General features: G+C 36.4%; 1 protein-coding gene across 8 annotated transcripts; it reads right to left on the bottom strand.

Moving 5' to 3' along the window:
* Nucleotides 1–188: 188 nt before the first annotated feature.
* LOC113681539 (uncharacterized) lies at nt 189–26491 on the bottom strand. 8 transcript variants are annotated; one of them, XM_089188697.1, is made up of 25 exons: nt 26359–26491; nt 21764–21936; nt 18766–19053; nt 18018–18114; nt 17537–17558; nt 14981–15043; nt 13994–14055; nt 12760–12793; nt 12403–12465; nt 12005–12051; nt 11120–11150; nt 10867–10929; nt 10098–10183; nt 8889–9452; nt 8468–8486; nt 8163–8293; nt 7810–7840; nt 7528–7590; nt 6898–6960; nt 6737–6799; nt 5753–5802; nt 5510–5540; nt 5132–5194; nt 4753–4886; nt 189–3843 (listed from the first exon to the last, which is right to left on the bottom strand). In XM_089188697.1, the coding sequence occupies exons 2-25, from the start codon at nt 21863–21865 to the stop codon at nt 3464–3466; spliced, it is 2550 nt and encodes an 849-aa protein (XP_089044823.1). In that variant the 5' UTR covers nt 21866–21936; nt 26359–26491; the 3' UTR covers nt 189–3463. The 8 variants fall into 8 exon arrangements, with proteins under 8 accessions (XP_089044823.1, XP_027054439.2, XP_027054438.2 ...); XM_027198638.2 differs by lacking the exon at nt 26359–26491 and adding an exon at nt 22681–22895; XM_027198637.2 differs by lacking the exon at nt 26359–26491 and adding an exon at nt 22681–22895 and having other exon boundaries at nt 6904–6960.
* Between the last annotated feature and the right edge of the window lie 208 nt (nt 26492–26699).

Genomic DNA, 26699 nt, shown 5'->3' with positions numbered 1-26699 from the left:
GCGCTAGGTGCACAAGGGGTGAAGGAAACTCAGCTATCGCGCTTATCATCAGTCTTTCAGCGAAGTGACGAAGAGCCGTGAACAATTTCTTCCCACAAGCGATCTAGTCCAGATCACTTCTGCACTGCACTAGATGATCTACATTACGCATTACATTACATTAGACAACCAACAAAAAATCATTCTCCTTTGAGTTTTTACGGAATTTTATTTTTAGATCGTATAAATTCACATAGATTCACTTAGACAATTCCATTTTGACTAAAAAATACGTCTATATAAGACTTACATTAGGGCTCTAGCTGAGCCTTCAATGCCCTACAACAATCAATGTATAGCTTCTCCGTGGCAGATTCAGAGCCAGATCAAACCCTTGACCAAAACAACAATCCTCCCAAGAGGGATTGCAAAACATGTACCAACATTGTTGGGAGAATCCAACTGTTGATACTGAACTGACACGACGGTTTGCTGAAACTCAACCGTTCATTCACATATTAAAATAATAAAAAAAATTATTGACTGAGAATTTCAAATATCGATAATTCCTTATCCAGCGGCGACTCGTTATCTTGTACTCTACGAGTGTTAAACAAGGATTAACTTGCTGTTTGTGTTTCAAGTGGGTTAGGATCTTCGATCACCGGAGGTTCACATTGTCCGACGGTGTGATAGCCGGTGTAATTCAAACGAGTAAACAGATGGTAGTTACCGCTATCTTAATTACTTTTAGAGGAGCTCTCTTCGATTGAGTGTCGAAAGAAAAAAAATAAACAAAACAATCACAAAAGCCGATCAAATTGAAGGTTAACATTAGACTTAGCCAATGAGTACTCAAAGGATATACACGACATGTCTCAAGCGTAGAAACAAGCGAGTGAGCAAATCTCGTCTAGTCTTAGCCGTCAAATTGATTGGCTGAAAAGATGTCTGGCCCATAGAATAAGACAAAGCAAATAACCAAAAAAACACGGTTTACATTTGACACCCAATTGAAAATTGCATCATAGTCTTTATGTTCAGCGGTACCTCGCTGAAACCTTGCGGACAAATCAAGAACTTATAACGTGAGAGTTCCGTTCGACAAAGCAATTTGTTTTATGAGAATAAAATAAAATTTAAAAAAAATTAGAGCTCTTGCTTTGGATGACACCTCACTTTGCTTGATTACTATCGACCATTTTGGTACTAAGAGTGATCAATACCTTACTTCTCTCTTACAACTTCAATACACTGTCGGACTAAAAGGTAATTAGAAGCAAGAAAATTATCAACTACGGTACAAACACTGCTAACACATCCTCAAGACTAGCTAACAAAGAAAATTAGCACAACAACAACAATAACAAAAAACTAGTTTTCACATTTTATGAGCTCAGTCATTCTTGAAACTCGACTTCTTTTTCGACAAAGTACACTCTTAGAAAATTTCATAAATAAAATTAAATAACACTGATAAATAATAAATGAACAGAAGGTATAATGTTCACACACGTTTCAATGAGGAGTCATCCAAACAGAGTTACGGTTACAACTTAGACTTGATATAAACTGATTAAATATGGAAAGGATTGCTTTAAATATAGGAATTTAAATTAAGTTTTAAACTTAGAAACTGACGCCTTTCTGTTGATAATATCTCTTATTTCTGCCTTTAATATATTAATATTTCTTACGGCCACGAGTAGCTTTGAGTGACTCTCAAACCCTCGAGTCCGTGTAAACCAAAAAAAGATCACATAACTAAGCTCCCCAGATGATGTGACGTCACGCTCTAGGGTATTCGGACATAACGTCACGCTATAATGTCTTCTGGCCCCGGTGGTTCGATAGGTGGATAACGCTAGTATCCGCTGGATAAATCTCTATCCGGTGGTTGGCGCAGTATCTTGTGTTGACACTTATCCGCGATTTATCCGTGGGATAGAATTATCCATCCTTTGAACAACTGGGCTATGATCTTTAGTAACGAAACACTATCTAGAGATAGCAATTATAACACCAACTACACATTATCTATTACTTTATGTAATCAAATTTTTATATTCTGAAGAGCTATTAAAATCAAGATAACCTATAACGATCTATATCTCTGATTAGGTTTCTGCGAGTCACGTGTATAAGGAATAATCAACATGCTCATCAAATAAATAATATATTAAACAACTCTTATAGTAGTTATTAATACTATAGATTTTGTAAATTATAAATCGGACGTTTTAGACGTAAATATTTACATTTGAGATAAAGCTTTTCATTTACTATTTTGTTGTTTGCTTTTGGTGAGGGGAAGGTGCACCAGTTAATAAAGAAAAGATGCAAAGTTCTAAGTTAAAAATGGTAAAACTAAGCGTTGAAGACGCAAGTTCCTAAAGTACTTAACCTGAAAAACAATTTTTTTTAACCCATTCATAATTTTCAATTAAATTTTTAAAATTCAGAAAATTGCCCCTTTAAAGTGAATGAATAGACGATTACCCAGGCCACAAAAAACCTGTCCCGAGCCACAGAATATAAAAAGAAATGTAGAATAAAATTCAACTCTAAATTTCATAAATTCATACATTCTATTTACAATAACAACTTATGCGTTTAATTATTTAGACAGGTTTCTCTTCCACTGAGTGAAGAGGAGAGGCAATAGGATGATGTGCATCCTTAACCCATGAACTCCCATGAATCGATAAGTAATTCTCCCTTCTGAGCGCCACAAATTTTCCAGTAAATTGCCATAAAGAATTTGTTATTCTATCAAGATCACACCCTCTGGCGGATTAGCTTATCTGTTCTCAGAATCTATTTGCAAGATTATGTATTAAAGTAACACTTTAAGGGGTTAAAGCGTCAAAAAACAACAAAAAAAGTCAAACAAGTCAAACAAACAAGCTTGGAAATTAGAGGAATTAAAAGGAGTTACAACCGCCAAAAGTTTGCTAAAATTTAACCACATATTTAAATGCAATATTCCTCTTATATCTCTTATAATAAGTGAAGTGAAAGACAAACATAAAGGTAAACGCAATGGATGAAGCAAGCGACATGTAAATAAAGAGGAGGATAATATAATATGGGTTTCAATAGTGTGGTTATAAATAGTGCATAAATAGGATTATTAGGGACACGAAATACTGTGGTTGTCACAGAAGTAACAACACGAAAAGAATTAAAAGAGCAAAACCATTGTGAAAAGGGGTCTTATCTTAGAGGATAAAATAATACAAAATGTGTAAATACATTTCGAAACCTCAGTCGAGGCTCCAACCGTTACTGTAGTATTTTAAAAGATATGTAGTTAGCGGACTTTGAGATAATTATCATGATAAAATTCTTAACTCCTCTGGTACTAATAATTAATAATTTCTTGGCAATTCATTTAACATTCCCATACATAACATAACCTTAGTATCTAATAATTATGAATTATAGGTTTTAATTAATCTTTTCGTATATCTTATTCTGTATCTTAACACTTAAAATCTGCCAATGCTTCTTTGATATCTGCAATTAGCTCCTTGTAATCTGTTGCATTTTCTTCAATTATTTGCTGTAATTTTTCAATATATGTATCCATGGAATCAAAGGTGAGCTTCACACCAATGTCTGGCACCTGGACATGGGACAGTGAGGCGATAAAACGCGTCTGCACCACGGCAAGTTTGGTTTCCACCACGCCTGTCCTGTGTCGGTCACTTGCCGTCTCCTCCTTACAAACTGTCAAGCGTTGTTCCAGTTTGCTAATCTCCGAGTCAAGCTCCTTATTGAGTTTCTCGCATTCCTCGTTAGACGACTGAAGCACGTCAATCTCCTTATCCAAGGCGCGCACTTTTTCAATTTCTTGTTGAGCTGGTGTGGTAAAAGCAGCACCAAGCAAGAAGGTTTTTTTTTTTCGGATTTCGATCAAAAAAATGACGCTACTCCCTGTCTTACTTGTCTACTTTGTTTGTCTGTTTGTTTGAATTTTTTTTGACCAAGCAAACTGTCTGTCTCGCCTGTTTGTAAACTGACCTTTGAGGCTCCTTCCTACAAACTGAATGACTGGAGACTCTACGTAAGCAAAACTTCTATTGCCTGGCTCTCTCTGATCCAAGCAGGTACTAAGTCGATGCGTTTACCAAATGCCGGTCATTTCTGACTTGTAGTTTAACAACACGTAACATACAAAACATTCGAACCTGCGCGTGAACTCCTACAATTTGAAATACGAAATCTAATAACCCTGGCTTATTTTATTCGTCCGAATTCACATGAAAGATTTCCTCAACGTCTCGGCCACTGTTCTTGGTCTTTGACACATTTCGACAGGAAATGTCTACACAAGGTTTAAATCCTCGATACGAGTTCTTCAGATTATTGTGTCAAGGAAAATTGAAACCAGCCACATCTTGCAAATTTCCCTCGCTCGTAACAACACGTGGCTTCGTGGCTCAGTTGTTAGTGGCGCCCAACTTGTATCTGGGAGGCCTGGGTTCAAACCCCGTCGAAGCCTGAATTTTTTCAGGCTTCTTCACAGCAATTTCTTTCATAGCAACTCAACTGCGAGGATAATTTCTTTACTACTAAAGGGTCTTGGCCGACATCCTTTGTCGAATGCTGTTCCACAGACTGTAAACCCATAAGTGGGGATCAATTATAATCCTTATTTCAGCATTTAGCCACGGGTCGATGATGAGAGAGGATCTATCGTTTAAACGCTATCATTCTACCTGACTCTGACTACATACATAAAGTATTACTATGCCTTCTCAGCATTACCTTTGCCCGATCGGATTTTAACCAGCTTGACATCTGGAGACCTGGCGCTTGCCTGAGCCAACAACTTGGACTCTGCTTCCTGTCTCATGAGGACTTTCTTCTCCGAAGGAGAAACCAGAGGGCAGCCTGATAAACTGAAGAAACAGATAAGGGAGTTACATTTGTTTGTAGGGAAACTATTGTCTTGTTAACTCACCACAGAGTTCCTTGTACCTCGGTGGTAAAGCATCAGAGCTTGGAATCCAGAGGTCTGAGGTTCGAATACTCAAGGGGACTTGGAAAGAGCTGATCTGAACAGATTAATCCCCCCCCCACCCCTAAACTACAGAAACTTCAAGGAAACGACGAGATGAACAAAAGAAACGAGGACTTCTCTTACCTCCTGTGAGTACTGAATTGACCGCTAGAATGTCCTGTCCCGTCACATCCAGGAGTAGGACACCTAATGGAAAAAGAACACACAACACACTTCTTAAACTCCTTTCTAGGAAATTTATCAAATACAACTAATTTTCAGTTCCTTACATATTAAGTTAGCCTCTGGGCAAAACAGAACACGTTATTCTAATTTATTCAACATTCTCAATACGGTCAGCGATGAAAATTTAAAGACCGAATTTTGGAATTTAATTCTATTCTAATTCTATTATTTTTATTAAAAATCTTTCTTTGGTGTTTTATGCAAGTAGAAGGATCTGGATATTCATCTGGATAAAAGAAAAAAAAAAAAAAAAAAAAACCCCATACAATTACTTACATAGGACCGACTTTATCCGACTGCGGACTCCCTAGGAAATGAAAAGAAGAAAAAGACTGATTACTAATTACTAATTACTAATTACTAATTACTAATTACTAATTACTAATTACTATTACTGATTAATAATAGCATATATTCACATTGACAGAACACTGCCGATTCCCGATCCTCATCCCAAGACATAGGTCTTAAATATTAGCGATTTAAGGAACAGTTATATGGATTGAAGACGATGCTTACCTTCAGCATTTTGAAGAGCAAGCTTAGGAGCCAGGGGACAACCTGACAAACTACCAAAGAAAAAAGAACATTTAACCCACAAAAAACCCAAGAGAGTGACAAACATCTAATTTCTCCATACAGTACCTACCCTGAATCAAACATTGAGATCATGAGAAGAAAAGACATGATCGCAAATTGAAGCAGCTCTTGATTGATAAAAAAAATTTCGTTCCTAGCACAATAGGAAGTGTAAAGAGAACAGTGTGGAGAATATACCTATAGAAGTTTGGAGCTTAACCCTTTAACTCCCAGAAGTGATTAACAAGTAACCTCTCCATACAATATCCATCCACTATCCAGCAAACAGATAGTGAGAGTACTCAAATGCATCAGGTAGAAGTTGCTATCTTGATCTTACACCACATTCTCGCAACTTGTTTACGAGGAAATGTGTAGCAGCAAGAGGGGAGAATTAACCATCCGATCTTGAGAGTTAAAGGGTTAATTTACCATGAGCTCAGAGTGGAGCAAGTAGAAGGCAGGAGTTATGACTTAAAAACGAGTTGTATCTCCCCCCTCGCGAGTCGTATCCACTAAGAACACTTCTTGATTGCGTGTTGTAACATCAAAACTAAAGAAATCACAGCGGTTCGTGAAAACAAAAATGAAAATTAGTAGGAGCCAATGAGGACTCAAGAGTTAACCCTTTAACCCCCAAGATCTCATTAGTAATTCTCCTTACTGTCTGCCATCCAGTTCTTGTGATTTTAGTTTGGAGAATTTGGTATTAGATCAACTTATAATCCCCTAAATGATATTTTTCTTTATTCTCATCACTTGTCTACTTGATAATGTATTGATATTGTAAGGAGAAATTCTGTCTTGGTCTCTTATGGGAGTTAAAGAGTTAACAGAAGAGGCAGGGAAAAGCGCGGGATTGGACCAAGTTTTTCGACCAATCAAATCAGTGCATTTCCTTACAATATCGCCCCTTTAACGCACCTTCTGTGTGAAGCATACTTCCCAGTCACATGACCTGTTCCGTCACAACCAATGGTAGGGCACCTGGGAAAAGAAGTGATACTGGTTTTTAATACTATACTGAACACGCAAAAACAGAAATCAACCCAAAATACTCACTGCGGAATGATCTTAACACATACATGTACCTAACTTCTTGGTGTTCCTGTTGCTGCATTTTGGCTGCAAGTGGACACCCTGACAAACTGAGATACAAGACAAAAATCATTCGTTGGGAACCCCGCATCTGTAATCTTATTCCTCTCCCCGCTTAAATCTGTCAGGATTTCTCCTCGCCGCTTTCCTTACACATTTCTCCTCTGTGTTCATTTTGATATTTTTGGCTTTTAGATCAAAGAAGAAAATTTCCAAAGGCAAGAAGAGTACTTTTCGTTGGTCAAACTTTGTATTTGCAATGGGATAAATCAACTGAACGCCAGAGGAGATCAAAGCCTGTGGCAAGTTTTCATAGCGCTGTATAGAGGGTTATGTGTGTGGGAAAATTTAAAAGTAGAACATCTAAGCGAAGTTCTTCGTCTAATGGTCGATAATTCTAAAAAGTTGGTTTATGGTAGAAAAATGGAGAACTCGGAGGGAAACCCTCGGAGAAAGGACACGAAGTCGAAATGAAACCACTGAAGTTCACAGAGGTAGGAACAGAGCACTGTCACTGCTGGTGTGATCCCAACTCCTTCTATTAAAGGGCAGGTAGTAGATGCACAACTTTGCAGTTTGGCAAGGAGTTCCCAAGGCCTAAAACTTCGCTGACATACCTCCTGTGCGTTGCATACTGCCCTGACACATGTCCCCTTCCATCACAGTTTGGAGTTGGACAACTAAGTATAAAAGGAAAAAGGAAAAAAATTCGACATCTTGTAGCAACAATGAAAAACAAGGCCAATATTTGTAATCACAACTATAGCACTAAATTTAAATACGGGATAGAAATGACCCTGCAAAAGCAAACGCCCCTTTCTATTATTGCTTTAATCACGAAATTTCTCCTAAAAAACCGAAGTACTCTGTAAGACAAACAAACTGAACTAATCACTCACCTGAGAAGTTCTTTAGGCTTCCCATCCGATCCTGCAGATAACAAAAACGCTTCTTAATTAATTTCCACGCAAAAATGTTCTTACCATTGAATAATTGCATGTCTTATTGAAAAGTCTGCAGATGCCTTAGATGCAAGACTGATACAAAACATGAATTTAGCAGATCAGCGCGGAAGGATCAAGTACATCGAGATGGTAAGGGCAGGGAAATTTTCCCGCCTTTCTGTTGCCTACCGCGATTTTTCGCGTGCCACCCAAATACAAAAAGGTGTACACGGAGCGATCCAGCGCCTGCTGGTAGAAATAAAACTTGAGAAGTGTTAAAGGATAAAAGAAAATATCACACAACTCACCAAATTCGCGTTTAATAGGGGTTTTAGGAAGAGGCATGTTCCTCACCACTCTTGGACAACCAGAGAGACGGCGGTGACTGGAAAAACGGCCATTCACATGTCCTGATCCGTCACAACCCTCTGTTGGACAACTGGGTGAAACCAAAGAGCGAAAGACACCGTGTTTGAACAGATTATAAGAAATAACCTCTGTGTCTACTCAAAGTATTGCACTCAAAACATTTTGCATAGAGATAAAGAGGGACAATTTCGAAATGTCTCACAACGCTAGCGGCTACACATGAAAAGTGATACAATATACATACCCAATCAACTTGGAAGCACCTATGGAAGAGACAAAAGCAACACAATAAGGTATACCGGTAAGTGAATCATAAGACAATCTTTACAGACGATTCGATGGGGCTTAAGACTCCCTCGTAACGACTACAAAGAGAGACAAAAACTTGTGACGCGTTGTCAGTGGGAGTTATACTAAAGCAGTGTCTTGACCGTGTCGTAGTATTGCATCCGAATGGTTAACAGAGCGGCTAGACCTTCTGAGGCAATATCATGAAGAGATGGTGAACGAAACGAAATATACATCTGGATTGATTCTTACACTCAAGTGGAAGTGCCTTTCAGGTGACATGCATCCTGCACACTGCTATGATAAGCAAAGTCGATACCTTCAACTTTGTTACAGAGATTACAAGTTTATTTTTAAAATCATTTCCTGACACTTACTTCTCCCTCCTCCATAATCAGAGTCATCAGCATCCTCTCTGATGTCATCATCTTCCTCAGAAGAACTCTCTGAAGAAGTGTACTGGACAACTTCTTTAGCCTCCAAGCATATCTCATCAGAACTTAACTCCTCCTCTTCCTCCTCCTCATCATCATCATCACCACCATTAGCTGCATCAACTGGCCTTTTCGTAATTCCATATTCAGATTCCTCTGTTGCACACTCCATTGAGGACACTTCCTTGGAGATGGGAGCCCGCTCAATACGCATGACCGAGTTTGCCACAGCCACAGCAGTTGTTGCTGAGATCACACTCGGCATAGACAATGCTGGGAGGGAATCAGTGGGAGTGGTCACAGATGGGGACTCAGATTTCATTCTGGGAGGCTTACTCTTGGGAAATGTAAAATGTACAGGTGAATCTTTGGTGTCTGAATCAAAATTCAGTTCTTTCTTGACTGAGCTATCTTCAGTGCTGGATGCAGAAGAAATGCCTGAGTCTGGAGATGTGGGACTTTCTTGAGGTAATGTCTTGTCTGTAAGAATGCATTTTTGTGGGCGGCCTGAAATAAAGTCAAACTAGCTCATTTCACAGAGAATCTTGCTAGATGCTGTTGCTACACCCCAGAGCGACATGTTTCCACCTTCTCCAAATTTTACTTTTCTTAGTCTTTCATGTCAAAAGCTGAATGTTGATTTTCTTTCTTCGACAACTACATATCTTCTTGCATGTTGGTTATAAGAATTTGGAGTCATTTCAAAGTTGTATACTTCAGATACCATAAAATTTTGTTCATTTGTCTAATTCTTATCTTTCCTACATCTAAATATACTGTGAATATCTTTCATAGAAGACTTTAAATGTACACTTTTGTAGAAATTACAGGCATAATGACAGAAAACCTAAATGAATACTAGGGAGGTAAAAAAATAATCATATCAATCATTTTCCAAGATCCAGTTGATAATTCTCCCTACTAGATGCTATACATGTTCTAATAAATAACTCAAGAGAATATGGTGCTATATCAGGATAACAACCTCTAGCTACATGTGTATTCTGGTTACTTGTTTTTTTGGGCAATGTGCAGAAATTGTGAGGATCACTTCAATCACCTCTGAGAGTAAAAGGGTTTACTAGCAACACACAAGTTATTTGCTGAGAGTTTAGTATATACAGCCATCTTGTGGCTCAGTGAAATACTTACTCTTCTTGTGTGGTGGAGTATTTGGTGGACTTCTGCACTGACGAGAAACCTGCTTCTGGGCTGTGGCTAGGGGACAACCTGAAAGACTACAATTTACATTGTCAGGGTTATGTTAGTTCAGAAAAGAGTAAATTATGCTACAATCAGTAACAAGATAAGGGTAAGGGTAAAGGGAGGAGGTTTTTCCTCAAAAACTTATTGGAAATGAGGTTCTTCCTAGAGGGTTATGTTTCCTAAATTCATCCTGAATCCTACTCTTAATAGAATATAATCCACTCCATTCTTCAAAACAACAAATGACAGGAAAAGAATCCAAATATGACAGAAAAAATTAAAAGAAATTCTGCATGTAGCTTGAAACATCCCTTTAATAAAAAATGAATAGAATCAGAGCAGATTTGATAAAAATTTACAAATTAAAAAAATATATATTTGGGAAATGAAGGTTGTAAGAACATCAGTGACCAACTTGGCTGCACCATTTGTGATCTATTACTGAACAGACACACAGTACAAGGAATCTATTTGTTAACCCTTTCACCCCTAATAGTGACTGGCATCTAATTTCTCCTTACAATATCACCCCTGAATCACACATTAAGGTCATGAGGATAAAGGAAATGATCACCAACTAAAGAAGTTCTTGATTGTTCAACAAATTCTCCTTTTCAGCACCTCAAGAAATGTATAATGAACAGTATGGAGAATATACATAGTGATATTAGGGTGTAAAGGATTAACTGGACCAAATCACAACTGTCAACCCTACCTTCTGTGTGATGTGTACAACCCTGTTCTGTGTCCAGTACCATCACATCCTGGAGTTGGACATCTATAGAAATATTTAATAAAGAAATTCATATTAAAGAAAAGAGTAAAAAACAATAAAACAAAAATACCTCAATAAATCAATGATTAAATAAATGAGCAATTAACATATAGTTAAGTGAATAATGACTGAAGAAAAGTTACTTTGAACTAAAAGTTTGCAACTCTACTCTAAGAAAAAATCCTACATGTACCTTGCTCCATTGTCATCTCCTGAAGCTTTACCTGGGAATAAAAGAAAAAAAAAGAAAAATCAACAAAATTGTACTTGTACAATGCATTCTAGTGCATTTGTTGCAGAATCCATTTCTATTTTCCGGATGGCACAGTACAGACTTAATCATCTTCTTTACAAGCTCAGAATGTTTCAAATACCATCAAACAGTTTTAAGCTCATTCTAATTTCCTCATTCTTGTTCAAACACCTTGAACCATATAACATTGATATGTGCATAACAACAGTGTTAACCATGTGGTCTCCTAAATCTACATATAAATTCTCTGCACTGTCTGGTATACGTTTTTAATGGTGTTTGAGAAAAATTCCCTTCACTGGTGTTTTGGTAATTGTGGAGAACAGCTCTCCTCTACTGATCTGTCTGTTGGTGGAAAGTTGGCCAACAGACATCTGACAGCCCACTGACATATAATGAACAAGCTGGCACCAGGTTACTAGTTGGCTTCACAAGAGTTACACATTTTTTTAGGAAGTTGTTCATCACAATTACCAATAGTTTTCTTTTTTCTCAATGTCTTTCTGGATGAAAATGTACTTATACCGCTGGGAGAAATTCCTATTTAGTCACTCCTGAGGTTGAAAGGGTTAATAAACAAGTATGCTTAACCCTTTAACTCCCATGAGTGACCAAGAGAGAATTTCTCCTTACAATAGCAAAACAATATCAACTGGATAAGTGTTGAGAGTAAAGAAAAATATCCATTTGGGGATAATTAGCTGATCCAATACCAAATTCTCTGAACTAAAATTACAGGAATTGTATGATTGACAGTAAGGATAATTACAAATTTGATCTGGGACTTAAAGGGTTAAAAAGAATGTAAGAACATCTTTTATTTACCATCTTTGCTTTTCTCCACAGAAACTCTCCTTGGGCATCCATAGAGACTGCAAACCATAAGATTCAGTGACAAATGGTGTTAACTATTTTTGAGCCTTTGACTTGAAGTGACAATGTTGTGAGTGATACAAGATAGCATTCCTTGCACATAGTTGATCATTTAGTTCTGTACATACAAGTACATGGTCTTAAAATATCTTTTGATTATTATTTAAGTCCCTTTGTAGTTAAAGTTCCACTACACCCTTAAAATGCAAGGTCATCAGACTTGTTTGTAAAAACATAGCAGAAAATGTGCACTCAAACACATCTCAAGTATATTAAAAAAAAAAGCAGCCATGTCTTGGTGTGCATGCATTATAATTAAATGACTGTAAAATTGTGCATTTGATACTGACCTTCTGTGGGAGGCAAATAATCCAGATTTATGTCCTGAACCATCACAACCTGGAGTAGGACACCTGTAATTTGCAAACACAAAAATAGATCAAGAGACAATGAATACAAGAAAGACCTGTGAGACCTGTGGCAAGTATAGTCTTTGCACTGAATCTCAGAGAGGTTAATTGGCACATGAAAGCTTCCTATAATTGTTATTTTCAATTCATCTCATGCACAATGAACCATTTATGGAAACAGTATGTAAATCAGTGTCCATGTTGATAATAAATTGTTATTTATACTCTACAAGGTGACAGACTTTCAAATGACCAAACCCTTCACTACTTAAAAAAAAAACATATTTATTTCTTCACCTTGATGTTTCTGAAGTTGCATCAGCATCCTTGTCTGTTAATTTAAAATAAAGAACACAAACATATGAGTACTATAACATGCACTGATATTTTGCATACAAATGCACAGAGTAACCAAAACAAACAAAAAACCAATTGAAAAGAGAAGTTCATATAGTTTCTTCAGCCATTCAGGCTGTTTTGTTGCCTTGTCGTTAGCAAGTGAAAAGTAAGTGCTTTACTTGATCTCTCAATTACTAACCCTTGACATCATAACATCAGTATGCAAACTCTCCATACCAATCTCTATACATTTGTTAAGATGTTGACAAGGAGAAAATTCCTTTATTCTCATGACCCTAGTGTGTCATTTGTGGGTGATATTGTAAGGAGAACTTAGAGACTAGTCACTCTTAGGGATCAAATGGCTAACCATGCAGTGCAAGTAAAATTCTCATGCATGGTTCACTGAACATTCAAGCTGTTTTTTGTTGTTTAACCCTTTAACTCCCAAGATCTCACTAATAATGCTCCTAACTGTCTGCCATACAATTCATATGATTCTAATTTGGAGAATTTAGTATTGGATCAACCAATAATCTCCTAATTGATATATTTTTTCTTTATTCTCATTACTTGTCCACTTGATATTGTACTGATAGTGTAAGGAGAAATTCTGTCTTGGTCACTAGTGGGACTTAAAGGGTTAAGTCTCTTGTTTTTATCACTGATCATCACCTTAACCCTTCACACACAAAAATGATATAAAAAAAATATATCCGATTTCACATCTTCTCTGGCCAGCCCTAAAGATCCTAGGCCCAGTTGTTCAAAGGTCACTTAGCCCTAACTCAGGGTTAAATTTTAATTCAGGTTTCTTTATTTCTTTGCTCAAAAGTCTTTTAGGGAAAATTTTCACTATTCTTTTTAGAACATCCAATATTAAATTGCAAGCAAAAAGATTTGAACGGAATTTTCTCTTAAAGCTTTCAGACCTGAAATCAAATTCACACTAACCCTGGGTTACCTTTACCCTGCTTTGAACAACCTGGGCCTGGTTTTTCCTGCTTCTATTTGCAAGTTGTGAGCATGGCATAAATCAAAGGGGAAGATATCTCTCGATCTGTAACTTAAAACTTACAGACCTTAAACTTATTAAATAAGAAGTAGGCAGCAGTTCATTGCAGCCTTTACAAAATTGTAATTTAAAATCAAGCAGGAATTTTAAAAGCAGTTAACAATTAAGTATAGATACCTCCACTGTCAAATCTTGAAAATCTTCTACTGGTTTTCTGTACATATGGGCAGCCATAGACACTAAAATAAAACAAGAAGAACTCAGTTACATGTTCAACTCTGTTACTGCTTCAGTTGCTTGGATTTTCTATCTTGATTTTCTATCAAAGTAGCTACTACTTTGTAGTCTTAACCCTTTACATGAAACTTCTTCCTATAACATCCATACATTACCCAGCAAACAGGTAATGAGAATACTCTAATTTATCAGGTAGAAGTTGTTACCTTGATCTATACCAAATTCTCCTAGCTAACTTACATGAAAATATCTCACCATGAGAGGTGAGAATTAACAATCAGGACCCAGTTGTTCAAAAGTTGGGTAGCACTATCCATTGGATAAAACTCTAGCTGATGAATAACGCTATACAATTTGCTATCACTTGTCTGCTAAATAGTGATTTATCCGTTGGATAGAGTTATCCGCCCTTTATACAACTGAGCCCAGATCTTTTAAGTCAGATAATGGTAGTTTTACATGCCATAAGAAATGACTTTTGTCATAGTGATATAGCTTTTTTGATAATGCTCAAACATAATAATCTTTTATCATCAGATCATGTTCAGTCTAAAGCAGGTGTTTTCACGGAAAATAACTAACTCAACTTCAACTTAAAAATGGATTCTCTATGACCATTTAAAAATATGAATGTTAATCTCTAAATTATTTTCCTTCTTCTTTTTTGGAAAAGACAGCATTGCACTTGCCCCCTGTACTCATATGAAAATTATGTACATAATGTTAAGGGCCTTTTTGCAAGACATTGAGACCTCTGTTTGAAAATACCAGACCCAGACAAAACAATTTTAATTAATATTCAACTTCTCTTTTTGGCCCTTCTTCCATATCTTTATGCTCCTTTGTGATATATAGAACCAATTTCTGCATAACAAGCATATCTTGGAGAAACAATCTGAAAAATAATTAATTAATTCTATCTCTAACCTTCGGTGTGATGCAAACTTTCCATTAACATGTCCTTTTCCATCGCATCCCGGTGTAGGACACCTGGTGTTAAAAATGTAGACAAGCAAAAATGTTGACATTATATTTTAAAACTAGTCAAATGTTCACTTAAAGGACACCAGTATACTAGAATTGTTCAAGCCTAGTTACTGCAGACATTAAGAGCATGAAGAGGACAAGAACTTACAAATATATCAATGTTTAAATGTACACTGGATCTTTAAAAAATTCACAAACCTAACAATTAATTAACACACTTTTTGAGGAAAGACATCATGTTTTGTATAATACTAAGATGAAAATTCACAAATAAAACTCTTTACTCTCTAAATCTTGTCCAAAATTCCATCCAAGTCTTTTCGTCCCAATTATTATAACTCATTCTGATAATCCTGTTTGGTTTTACTGAGTCAAAATATTGAACAGGCTTCGAAACATCTTGTTAACAAGAAAAACAGAATGTATAGTTAACAAACTGGACAATTTAAGTGGGCTCACAGTTATTTAAAAGTGACTTGATCCAGTTAACATGCAGCTGTCACTTGCTTACATAATGATGCTTCTATTATCAGGGAAGGAAAAATTTTGTATCTGTAATTCATTGATCCTTAGATAAAAGTAATAATTAGCAGACTGAGAAAAATAACATCAGTATATTGAGTGAGTTATGAATCCTTTACAAAAAATCTCTTAAAGCCTCAGAGAAATTCTAAATGAACAGAAGCAGATGTCATCAATGACAGCTTAATAATTTGTCACAGCACTAAATATTGAAATTAATCATTATTCAAAACGTGACTATCTAACTTGACATGAACCAAATTTCATTTGCATGACAAAAATGGTGTGAGAGGAAATTGTCCTTGATGTTCCTATGATGTAAATTAAAGTGATCATCTTCTTGGGACCATACATTCAAAACCATAACAGTGTCAATATTAACTTTAACTACATGTATTGAGGAGAAATTAAAAGAAAAACGTTGACACTTGTGAATAAAGTTTACTTTTAAAATATTGTCAAAATTATGCCTGTAGTTTAGGACCAAGTTTAAACTTGATGAATAAATAAAATTCTTACATTAAAAAATCATTTAGTACATATAACTGCATGGGTTTGAGAGCAACTTATGAATAATTCCACAATTATTTTCAGAGTTTTCACATGATTCCCTGAGTTACAATGATAGTACATCAAACTCACAAGCTTTATGTCTCTGAACTTTTAATTTCCAAACATTTTTAAAATCCCATTGAACACAGGAAACAAACAAGTAATCATGTCCTCCTGATCACCAAAATTGCTTAAGAAATGCTCTTTGTTTCAGCTGATCAGCATTACGTAGTTTTGCCCCATACAGTCTACAGTATTTGATAAAAAGTAAAATGAAAATCCTCAATTTGCCTGTGGGAGTGCATGTGTAGTAATATTGGCACTTAAAAATTAGGTGGAACTTTTCAAAGGGTCTGACCCTCACAATAAAATTGACTACTCAATAAAAAATTGTAAAAGTAGCAAGCTCAATTAAAACTTATAACCATTTATCCCTCTAATTTTTGTAAATGACCAAAACAGAATTTCTGGTAAAAATATCAATACAATATCAAGCAGCCAAGTAAAAGAAAAATATAACCAAGAGGATTATAAAATGATCCAATACCAGATTCTCCAAACTAACTAGGGAGTGGAAGGGTGAAAGATAAAATCTCTCTACATCTTCAGTAGCTAGATAGATGCAGTATACTAGAATCGTAAAAAATATTTTTATTCTTGAATTTACTGTCATGAATAATGTTACTACCAACACCAGTCTACAGCTTGAGAAAGAGGCTAAACGGGTTTATTAGGTATTAGTTATTAACCCCTAAACTACCATGAGTGACCAAGACAGAATTTCTCCTTTCAATACCAGTACAATATCAAGCAGACAAGTAATGAGAATGAAGAAAATAATCAATACGGAGATTATGAGTTACAGATCCAATACCAAATTCTCCAAACTAACATCATAAGAATTGTATAGCAGACATCAGGGGTGACCATCTTGTTTTCAAGCAGATTGGTCAAAGGAAAAGAAAGAAAAGCATCACTTAAGAGATATTGTTTCATACAACACTACATAATCAGTGATTATTTAAGTCACAATAAATACATGATGAAGAGAGTGCACAATCAATATTTAAAAGTTGGAGGTGAAGATAAGGTAAAGATAAATCTATTAACCCTTGACATCCTAACATCAGTAAATATATTCTCCATAATGTTCACCATACATTTCCTAAGGCACTGTCGAGGTGAATTTGTTGAACAATCAAGAGTTTCTTTAGTTGGTGATCAATTCCTTTATTCTTGTGACCTTAGTGTTTGATTCAAGGGTGATACGCCCTGGAGAAATTAGTTGCCAATCACTCTTAGGGGTTAAAGGGTTAAAACACAGGAAAAGAGAAAGAAAAAAAAGCCATATGCTACGATCTACAGTAACCCCAGGCTTTTAACTACCTTGGAGCTGGAATAGCATATTGGTGGGGCACTTACCCAATAAGTTCTTGAATGGATGCTAAATGTGAAAAAAAGAAAATGACAATGAAAACAGCTTATGATTTTTAGCTTGCTAGTACTATCCTTTTAAAATGATATGTAAATTGTAATGTCAAATAAGAGTGTTTTTGCTATCCTTTGTGAGGCACTAAATCAGTCATGGATATTCAGTAAGTTACCATCTACAACTTGGGAATAGCGGACTTGAAAATTATCCTTATGCCTCTTCTGTAAATAACTCTCAATTTTAGTTTGCTAGCACCCTCCAGTGAGATGAGTTAAATTCCTTCCCAACTAACTTAGCTTACAATAAGTTTTCTGCTTAGCCTTGGCCTATTTCAAGCAACCCTGAAAACAAAGATTCTTTGTGAAAATACAGCCCATACATTCACAACAGCAAATCCAAGGAAAAAAATTGAAAAATAAAGTTATATTTTTCTGAAGAATTTTTAATTGATACTATAACATTACTCCTTACCAGCCATTCCAAGCCCTCTGCATTGTCTTTTCATGTCTCTAACACTACCTGAAGGCTTGTCAAGATCTGACAGAAAATTCTGTCTTGTTGCATGAACCTAAAAGAAGAGTCAACCATTAATACATAGATATTAACCGCAACAAAAAACAACCTATGAAGGTAAAGTTTGCACTGAGCCAGATGGGTGCTCCAAATGTGGAAATTTATACCAGATTTGCAGCTCTCCTTCTTCAAATACCAGCCAGTCAAAGAGAACTGTACCCTTAATTTTTACAGTAACATGTGTCCATTCCATTAGTCTTTTCTCAATGAAACATAGAGTTCTCTTTGCCTCCCTCGCTCAGTGGTAGAGAATTACAAGTGTTAAGTCTGAAGGTCTTAAATTTTAATTTCTCCAAGTGGACTGAAACATTTTTCATCTAATTCTTGAGACAAGATAGACATCATCTTTCTTCATCACCATAAAAGTTCTAGCTCTCCAGATAGTTCTCTGTAGTTCAGTGGTTCAGTGCTGAATACAAAGATCTAGAGGTCAGTTCCTTGTGAAGGACTCAGATCTTTAATTATCCGATGAAGAAGTCAAAACAAAAAACCATTTATCTCTACCATTGTAAAGTTTCTTGCATGACAACACCCTAAAATCACCCCAGAAAGGTGTGAACTTACATTGTAGTGTCATGAACAGATTATGCTAACCATTGAGCCACCTCAAATACTACAATAAAAATCTCTAAATATTATATCTTACCCTTTTTCTTGTTGTATCTGCACCAACAACAAAACTTTCTTTTTCCATACATTCCTCACTACAGTAGAGTTTTTCATTATTAACAAACTCTTCACTGTATATTTCTTCCCCACAGGTATGACAACTTAGTGCTGGTGCTGTTTCTTCATGCTTCTGACTCAAATCCCTTACTATGTCATCTGATGCAAATGTCTCCTCTTCACCTGACTCTACACCGTTGACTGGGATGACTTCAGTGAGTGGTATTTTAATACAAAGCTTGGGAACTTTTCGTGCCTTTTCAAAATCCTATTCATATAAAAAATTGTTGTTAAGTAAACATGGTATGTTTACTTAATAAATCATCATCCCACAGTAAACACTGTGCACATCTTACCACAAAAATGTGTCAAAAATACCAGAATGAGACCGTAAATGAAATTATAAAACTGTTTCTGTTCTATTTTTAACATTTCCTTGTTCTTTAGAAAAAGAACCCACAAAAATTTGCTCTGTGTACAACATGAGACCCTTTGGCTAAATTGCCAGTAACTAACAACTAGGAAGGTAAAGGTTTGCATTTTTCCAAGCATATTTTTCTTCATTTGCAGTTCATCTGTCAGGATTACCTTATTATTTTTCACCACTCATGAGTCACAAACTTTTTATTTCATTTAGTTGCGATCAATATGAACTAACTAGCTTTTGAACTACCTAAAATCTACTAATCTTCCTTGAAAAACAATCACAAGTTTGAAATAAGGATGCTTCTCTGGGACACTATGTATAAAATTTACTGAAACTGCCATAATCTAACATTGTCTTGAAACTGCTCAGGAGGATCAAAGATAGAATTCCTGAATGAAGATTTGTAATATTCCACAAGCCTGCTCCATTGTTAAAATAAGTCAGTGGTCAGTGGTGGCAAAATCAGTCAATCAGTGGGAAGAGCTGGAAATTTTGTTTTCAGATTCAAGGTGTTGTAAAAAAAAGATATAATATTTACTTGCTGGCTGGCAAAATTGAGTGTTGTTTGCCCATCAGTGAGATGGAATTTCCAAATTTTAGTCATACACACAAGAACTGGTTAGTGCCACATAAAAAGATACATTTAACACACACTCTTGATCTTCACTATGCAATACCTTCCTAACAAAAGATGCACTTGACAAACTCTTATGAGCTATCAAAATATGTAAATTTGCAGACCTTTTGCATAAAATTCAAAAATTTCTGCTAACAGATTTTTATGCTTCAGCAGTGATGACAGAAAAAATATTTAAAGTTATAAAAGCCCCAGCTTGGAATGAAAGGCTGGGGGTCAGATTTGATCCAGTTTCAATAACTTTCTATCAATTTGTTATGACATCAAATGTGACAGATAAGGAGTCCAAGAGATGATCATGTGCCAAAATTTCACACCCAAGGATTTAAAAATACATTTTGCCTCACAGGCACAGAAGTAAAATGTTCTTACAATACAAAAGTAAACAAGTTGGAGGCCTTGGGTCTTTGAAGTTCAAAACTCCCCTTATGAATACATGACACAAAAAGTTACTACATAATGGTGTAATTTAAACACATATTATTTCCATCTGCAAATAATATCACCCAGAGTATTCACAGGATTCTTTTCATATCTGTCTTCTAATTATTTGAAATTCCTAGCTTTTCTCGAATTTTCTTCGAACTGCAGGACACCCAAAGAAACTATTTCATCAAATAGCTCTGTAAATGTACTTGGTAAAGACAAAAGAATTGCTACTGACATTTATCATTTAACTGTGATACGTCAATAGTAGCCAAAATCAACCATTACCGCGACACAGCACTTGAAAACAAATAGCAAACCGTAAGGAAAATGAAGCTTGCAAACGCCAAGTAAAACTTAGCGTCATTTTAAAATCTCCTCAGCATACATTCAGGTTAGGAGGGTTGGATTTCGCGAATTTAAACCGACATTCGAGACAAGTTTCTAAACACTGAGAACTGTAGATTTAAAAACAGCAAAGAGACCATCTGTGCATAACAATGAGGAGCCAATTACTCTCAAAATGTCCTTTTTCTTTCCAAAACTTGGGCAAAGGAGACCATTTTTCGACATTCTTGAGGCAATATGATCGCCCTGATAAATCGCTACGGTTTCGTAAATTCTTTAGGCAACTTCCGATCCATCTAAGTATTTCGATCCTTTGTAATAGGCGAAAACAACTGCGAATGTTTACTTATTTAAATGTAAGTTTTAATCGCTGCAAAAAAAATCCCCACTGATTTACAACCAGTGAAGAAAGGCTACCAGGCTGAACTAAAACAAAATTTAATCGATCCTAATCAATAAATTCTCTAAGCAGACTCTCTGCGATAAGCTTTACTAGATAGTTTAGTGAGGAAATAAACACAGACCAAGACAATTTCTTCGAGAAAGTACAAGTCAAAATTAACATATCTTGCGAGCATTGAAAAGATAGTTTCTATAGATCTGTAAAACGTCCTTTTGCCTGCGATCTTGAGGAAACTTTGAAAGGATGTCTGACAATTTTAGACCCCGACACGAAACGAACTTTGATCAGATTCCAAGCTTTGCGAACAAAACCAAAAATTTCTAATTCGGAAAAAGTTTTCGAAGAGCGTCTGAATGAATGAAGAAAAAAATATGCAAATTAGTTAGTGCTGTACAAAAAGTTTTGAAATCGTGGCAGACTCGGGAAGATTCCTCGATGGCCGGCTAAACGAACCAAACCGCCCGAAAACAGTTGATAAACAAAATTAACTACCCATATCTCGGCGAGAAAAAAATTTATCGGTAGCGAAAGAGATGGGTGCTGTTACGATTTCCAGTGGTTAGAACGAATCTACAAAAGGAACGCTGGAAACGACAACCAAACGCGCTATCAAGTTTCCATATTCCGTGCACACTGAAAAATTATTTTGAAACTTTTCAAGAACAAAAAACGTAAATTTACGCTAACTACTTCCTAAATGTGTAAAAAAACTATGCCTGATCTGCTCCCATACTTACCAAATCGAAGGATATTGAGTCTCTTTTAATTCCTGCGCCAGGAGTTTGCTGCCCATCTTGCTCAAGTCCAAATTCTCCGTTCGCATCAGGCGGTACTTCCATAACTCGTTCTCTGCTGCGAAAGATCTACCCTTTGTAGCCCTGTGCAAAAAATCCTTCGCCTTGAACTATTCCTGAAAAAAAACCAATTGTTTCCAAATGTGCGAGCAGTCGACTGAAACGAAAGTTAAACTAACAATATTTACGCACGACCGAATAAAGCATAATCCACAAAGTCAAAATACAAAATTTTCCTCGACAGAAAATATTTGATGACTCGGCTTAACATCACACACGATTTCCCAAACAAAGCGAACATAGAAGGCCAGCACAAGAAGAAATTTAACTTACTACTTCCTAAAGACGAACAACCGAGTAGGGCGAAAAAATTATTAAAAATTCCTACTCCCGGTGAGATAAATTTTATCAAAGGTTCCACACAGATATTTAATTCCGATGAAATTACTCCAACTGACAGAACTCGCTCGACACTTCGTCCGCGCGAGCGGAAAGAAACTAGTTTTACCTCTTCGTTCCTGCAGCTGAAACTATTATGTGCATCGGCGAACAACATCTAAACATTTACATGGGTTTTACAGCTATTTAAATATATCAACAGGGGGAAAGCATAAATTTAAAACTGCTCGAAGTCGATAAAGAGAACCACAACAATCCATAAATTTCTCACAAGTTCAGGTTACCTTACTGAGGAAAACTTTTCGATATCTGCAACTCTTTCTGAGACAAATCGCACCCAGGAAAGAAAGAAATTCCCTTTCGCTTTTACTCTCCGTTTTGTTCGTTCACATGCTATTAATTTGCATACGTGAGAAGTTTTTTTGTCACCACACGAAGTCAAGCTAACAAGGGAATGTTACCTGATTACGGTAGCGTAAATCTCCCGGAAAATCCAGGCGCTGAAAAAGAATTCTAGACCCCAGATTTCTTTGACTACGGCGGCAAGGAAGTCCGATCACTATATACGCGCAGACGATCTCTCGCCTATGAAGTTTTTGCCTGTTGTTTTTTAACTACTTCTGCGACCTACTGTTCTTATTCACTGCCAAAAAGTTCCGAAACAAAACTTTCCCAAGATGCCCAGCGCGCCTCTCAGCACCCTCGGGTTAATTTTGGATTAAACATTAATTGATACGAAAACGAAAACTTTTTCTTATCTCCGAGCAAAATCTCGCAACGAAAATCATTGAATTAAAACACTATCTGTTAATGGAAGTATGAGGAATAGAAGGAATTCAAATCGCTCGCAAAATTTCCAAGAATCGAGCGACCTAAGTGAATTTTGTTCACACTGAATTTTTAATATATCCAAACAATATACAAGTTGAAAACACTTGTCGTCGGCGAAAAGTGGTTCGAACTGATTAAATGACTTATAATTCAAGAACGTTCTCCTTTCGAGGAATAACCCAGAGTTTTCAAACGCGAAACAAGAAAATCATGTCTTTCAAACAAAATTTCTGATAAACTACCGCTTTACAACTTCCGCGCAGTTCTTCCAAGATAGAATCAAAATATTACATTTGAATTTTAGATCAGCTCAAGGGAAGTTTTAAATGAAATCAACTGCGAAAAGTAATTTACTTTGGTTTTGGAAAACATTAAGCACTACTTAATCAAATTTTTAAAACAACAGGGGACTATGGTCATAAAAATTTTGCAACTCATGGAAACTAAGAAGCAAGAAACCTTTTCCCGTGACATTTGATAAACATAATTACGGGCAACTCAAGTGGCAAAAAATTGGAGAGTTATACTCCTTGAGGTGAATCGAAATCATTTATTATTCGATACCTGGTGGATTTTATTTCTACATAAACATTTTCGGTAATTGATGTAGGGCTGAAAAATTATCAAACAGATCTTAAGTGTAAGTCTACGATGGTATAATTCAGACAACATGAAGAATGTTTACTTTTGTGCTTTCGCTTCGAAACAAGTAAAGACAGGCGTCGAAGCAGAGAAGCAATTTGTTAAATGTTGACCCTCCATGAGGAAGAAAAAAGTGAAGCTACGTGACAAAAAAATCGAGGTTATTCGAGGATTCTATAATCGTTTTATGGTAAAGTTTAAAGTCTAAAGCCTCTTTTTCTACTACAGCGGATTTTGGGCCGATAAATATAGGTAATTTTCAAAATTTTCATCTTTACACTTAATTCGATAACAACATTGTCAAGAACTTAACATGAATATGACCAACAATACGAACACCAAACGCAGATCTTAAGGTGACAGCTGAATATCGACAAGAAAGTTTAACACTTTATTAAGTTTTACGGCGTAAAGTCAAAATGATAAATTTTCCGACATTTAAACTGAAAGGCGACGGCAGATAATAACTGATGGACTTGATTTGAATAAACCTGCCATCAAACAAAAACGATGATTAAGTTGTGGATCTCTCTACTGCTGTTGTTTGATGTTGTTTGAGGAACCTCGATGAGAACTTTGACAAAATATTTACCAATATGAAAAAGGTTCAACGCTTTTTTGTTTGTTTCGAAATCTTATTACAAATGAGAAATAAATCGAGCGCGCAAGGCTAGCTCTAAGTAAGGAGGCTGAATCAGATGGTCTGAATATAGAAGACTGGTTGAATAGCAGACAGTCTAAGGTACAAAGCTAATTATTTTATTTCAATGATAAATTATTACAACGATACACTTTGTGATTTCCATGTGTTCGAAATGCAGATTCCCGTTGAACCAAACGCTTGAACTCAAGATTTAGCTGTGATGTTTGTTATTCGATGAAATTCCTCCAATTTTCCGGTCCGTTTCTTTTTCAAAGAAAAAAAAATTGACAAATGAAGTCTTGCAGGCCAGGTATTTTGATACTGTGGAAATAAATATGATTTGAATATTTATTTTTCTTCGATTCATTAATGTTATCAGTATCATGGATTTATAAGCCGGAAAACAGGACAACATTTGGAAATTGATGAAAGAAGTTTAAACAGCGTTGTGGATAGACAGAGTAAATGCACACCTGTCAACCTCTCTAACCTCTCATACCCTAATGTCAGTATGCATATTATCTACACTGTCCTCTGTACTAAGGTGCTGACAAGGAGTATTTGTGTAAGTTTAAACAGCGTTGTGGATAGACAGAGTAAATGCACACCTGTCAACCTCTCTAACCTCTCATACCCTAATGTCAGTATACATATTGTCTACACTGTCCTCTGTACTAAGGTGCTGACAAGGAGTATTTGTGTAAGAATCAAAAGCTTTGTCAGTTGGTGATCATTTCCTTTATTTTTCCTTTACGGAAAAATTAGATGCTAGTTACTGCGGTCAAAGGGGTAAATGGAGAAAAGAGAATACAAACAGTTTATATTTTCTTGATGGAGATAAGTAAGAGCAACCTGTGTAAATTTGACTCGAGAGGACTTTCTTTGAAAAACTTCATCCAGCTCAGTTACATGAATACAGCCGCAGCAAAGTGCATGAAAAACGGAAGGAAGACAAATGAACCACTAGGAGAATGCTTTGTGAATTCTTTGTTTGCTTTTATTCTGGTTTTGTACGCCCTATCTTCTGTGCACCCTCAAAGTAGCTCAGATGGCACACAACTTAGCAGATGCGCAGCTGTTGCCTTCAGGCTCTGAGATATCTAGGAAGTTTTGGTATGTGGCCCGGCTGTGGCTGTCTTACTGAAAAGAGAGAGCTGTTTTTGCGGATCTGTTCATACTGGACGTGGGTATTCATTAGTGTCAATCATCAGTGTAATGATTGATGACGATATCTGACGTTTTGGCGAGACACTATTGGCAGAAATTCGATCCTATTTTAAAAATGCGTTATGCGAGCCCGAATTTTATAGTCAAGGGGCTAAGTTCCTGAATAAACTGTGGTGCTGCGTCGGTAAGGAGTATAACAAGATAATTTGGTTCTATCGACAGAGTTCTGATGTAAATTGGCCACTATAAAGAGTTTCCAAAGCTGACATTTCGAGCGTTAGTCCTTTGTCAGATCTGTTACAGCTAGGGGGTTGTAAACAGAATGAAAAAGAACGTAAATTTCGTACTGGACCTCGCTCACCAGAGAGTCTCTGTGGCTCAGTGGTTGAGCATCGGAGCGGAGGAATCCGAAGGTCTGAGGTTCCATTCCTCTTGGGGACTCAGAATTTTTTCTTTGTCCCACGCTTGTGACAAGACGAAAAACGATCTTTCTATATAACTAAAGGGTTGTTTGAATAGAGCGACACCTTTATTTCCGAGTGCATGTATGACACATTGACTGGCCCTGCAAATGCTGAAGAAAAAAAATTTTTTTTCCCGAAAAAAGGAAACACATTGTCCCGACTTTCTTAATGTTCATTACATTACCTACACGTATCTCGTACGTAGAGAAACTGAATCTTACCCTAACGAACCCGCAGCTTTACAATGATTGAGGATGTATCACATCTAACTGTACACGTCTCTAAGTGAACCTGCAGACTTCGATTTAAAACGTCCACAACGTTCACAATCGGATAAAGTGGCCATTTGTTCGCATACTATAATTAATTGATGTAGAAAGTTAGTATCTTACCTTTGGTCCTGTTTCATCACGACCAACCGAACCGAACTGTATTATGTCAGACTTGCCACCGAAGTCGAGGCCCCCTCATTTCGCTCCTAACTTTGTTTTTGTTCTCCTATTTCCTGAGTCAACTTTCATGTCCAATGCTATCACAAACATTAAGAAAAGGTCCTTGAAAATACAGCTCTTCTCCTGTGGCTGAAATTTCTGCCGAAGCATTGCCCGAAAATAGCTTGCAAACTCAAAACTGCCGCCATTTTGAGATATACTAGTAACCAGTCTCTTTGCGATTTTTATTCAGGGGGTGTCCAGAAGGATCTGAAACCCAGCCTCCTATCATTACGCCTTCA

The sequence above is a fragment of the Pocillopora damicornis genome, chromosome 12, assembly GCF_964200805.1.
Source record: "Pocillopora damicornis chromosome 12, jaPocDami1.2, whole genome shotgun sequence".
NCBI lineage: Eukaryota > Metazoa > Cnidaria > Anthozoa > Scleractinia > Pocilloporidae > Pocillopora > Pocillopora damicornis.
The sequence above is the reverse complement of the archived record's forward strand: the minus strand, read 5'-3'. Positions and strand labels throughout refer to the sequence as shown.

Bases quoted from the DNA above. Each gene is read 5' to 3' on its own strand.
- LOC113681539 (XM_089188697.1), bottom strand. From the start codon at position 21,865: ATGGAAGTACCGCCTGATGCGAACGGAGAATTTGGACTTGAGCAAGAT. The intron at 5,195-5,509 runs GTAAGTAATTGT...TTTTTCCATTAG, and splicing joins TCGGATAAAGTCGGTCCTAT to GTGTCCTACTCCTGGATGTG. The intron at 4,887-5,131 runs GTAAGAGAAGTC...CTGTTTCTTCAG, and splicing joins CAATTCAGTACTCACAGGAG to TTTATCAGGCTGCCCTCTGG.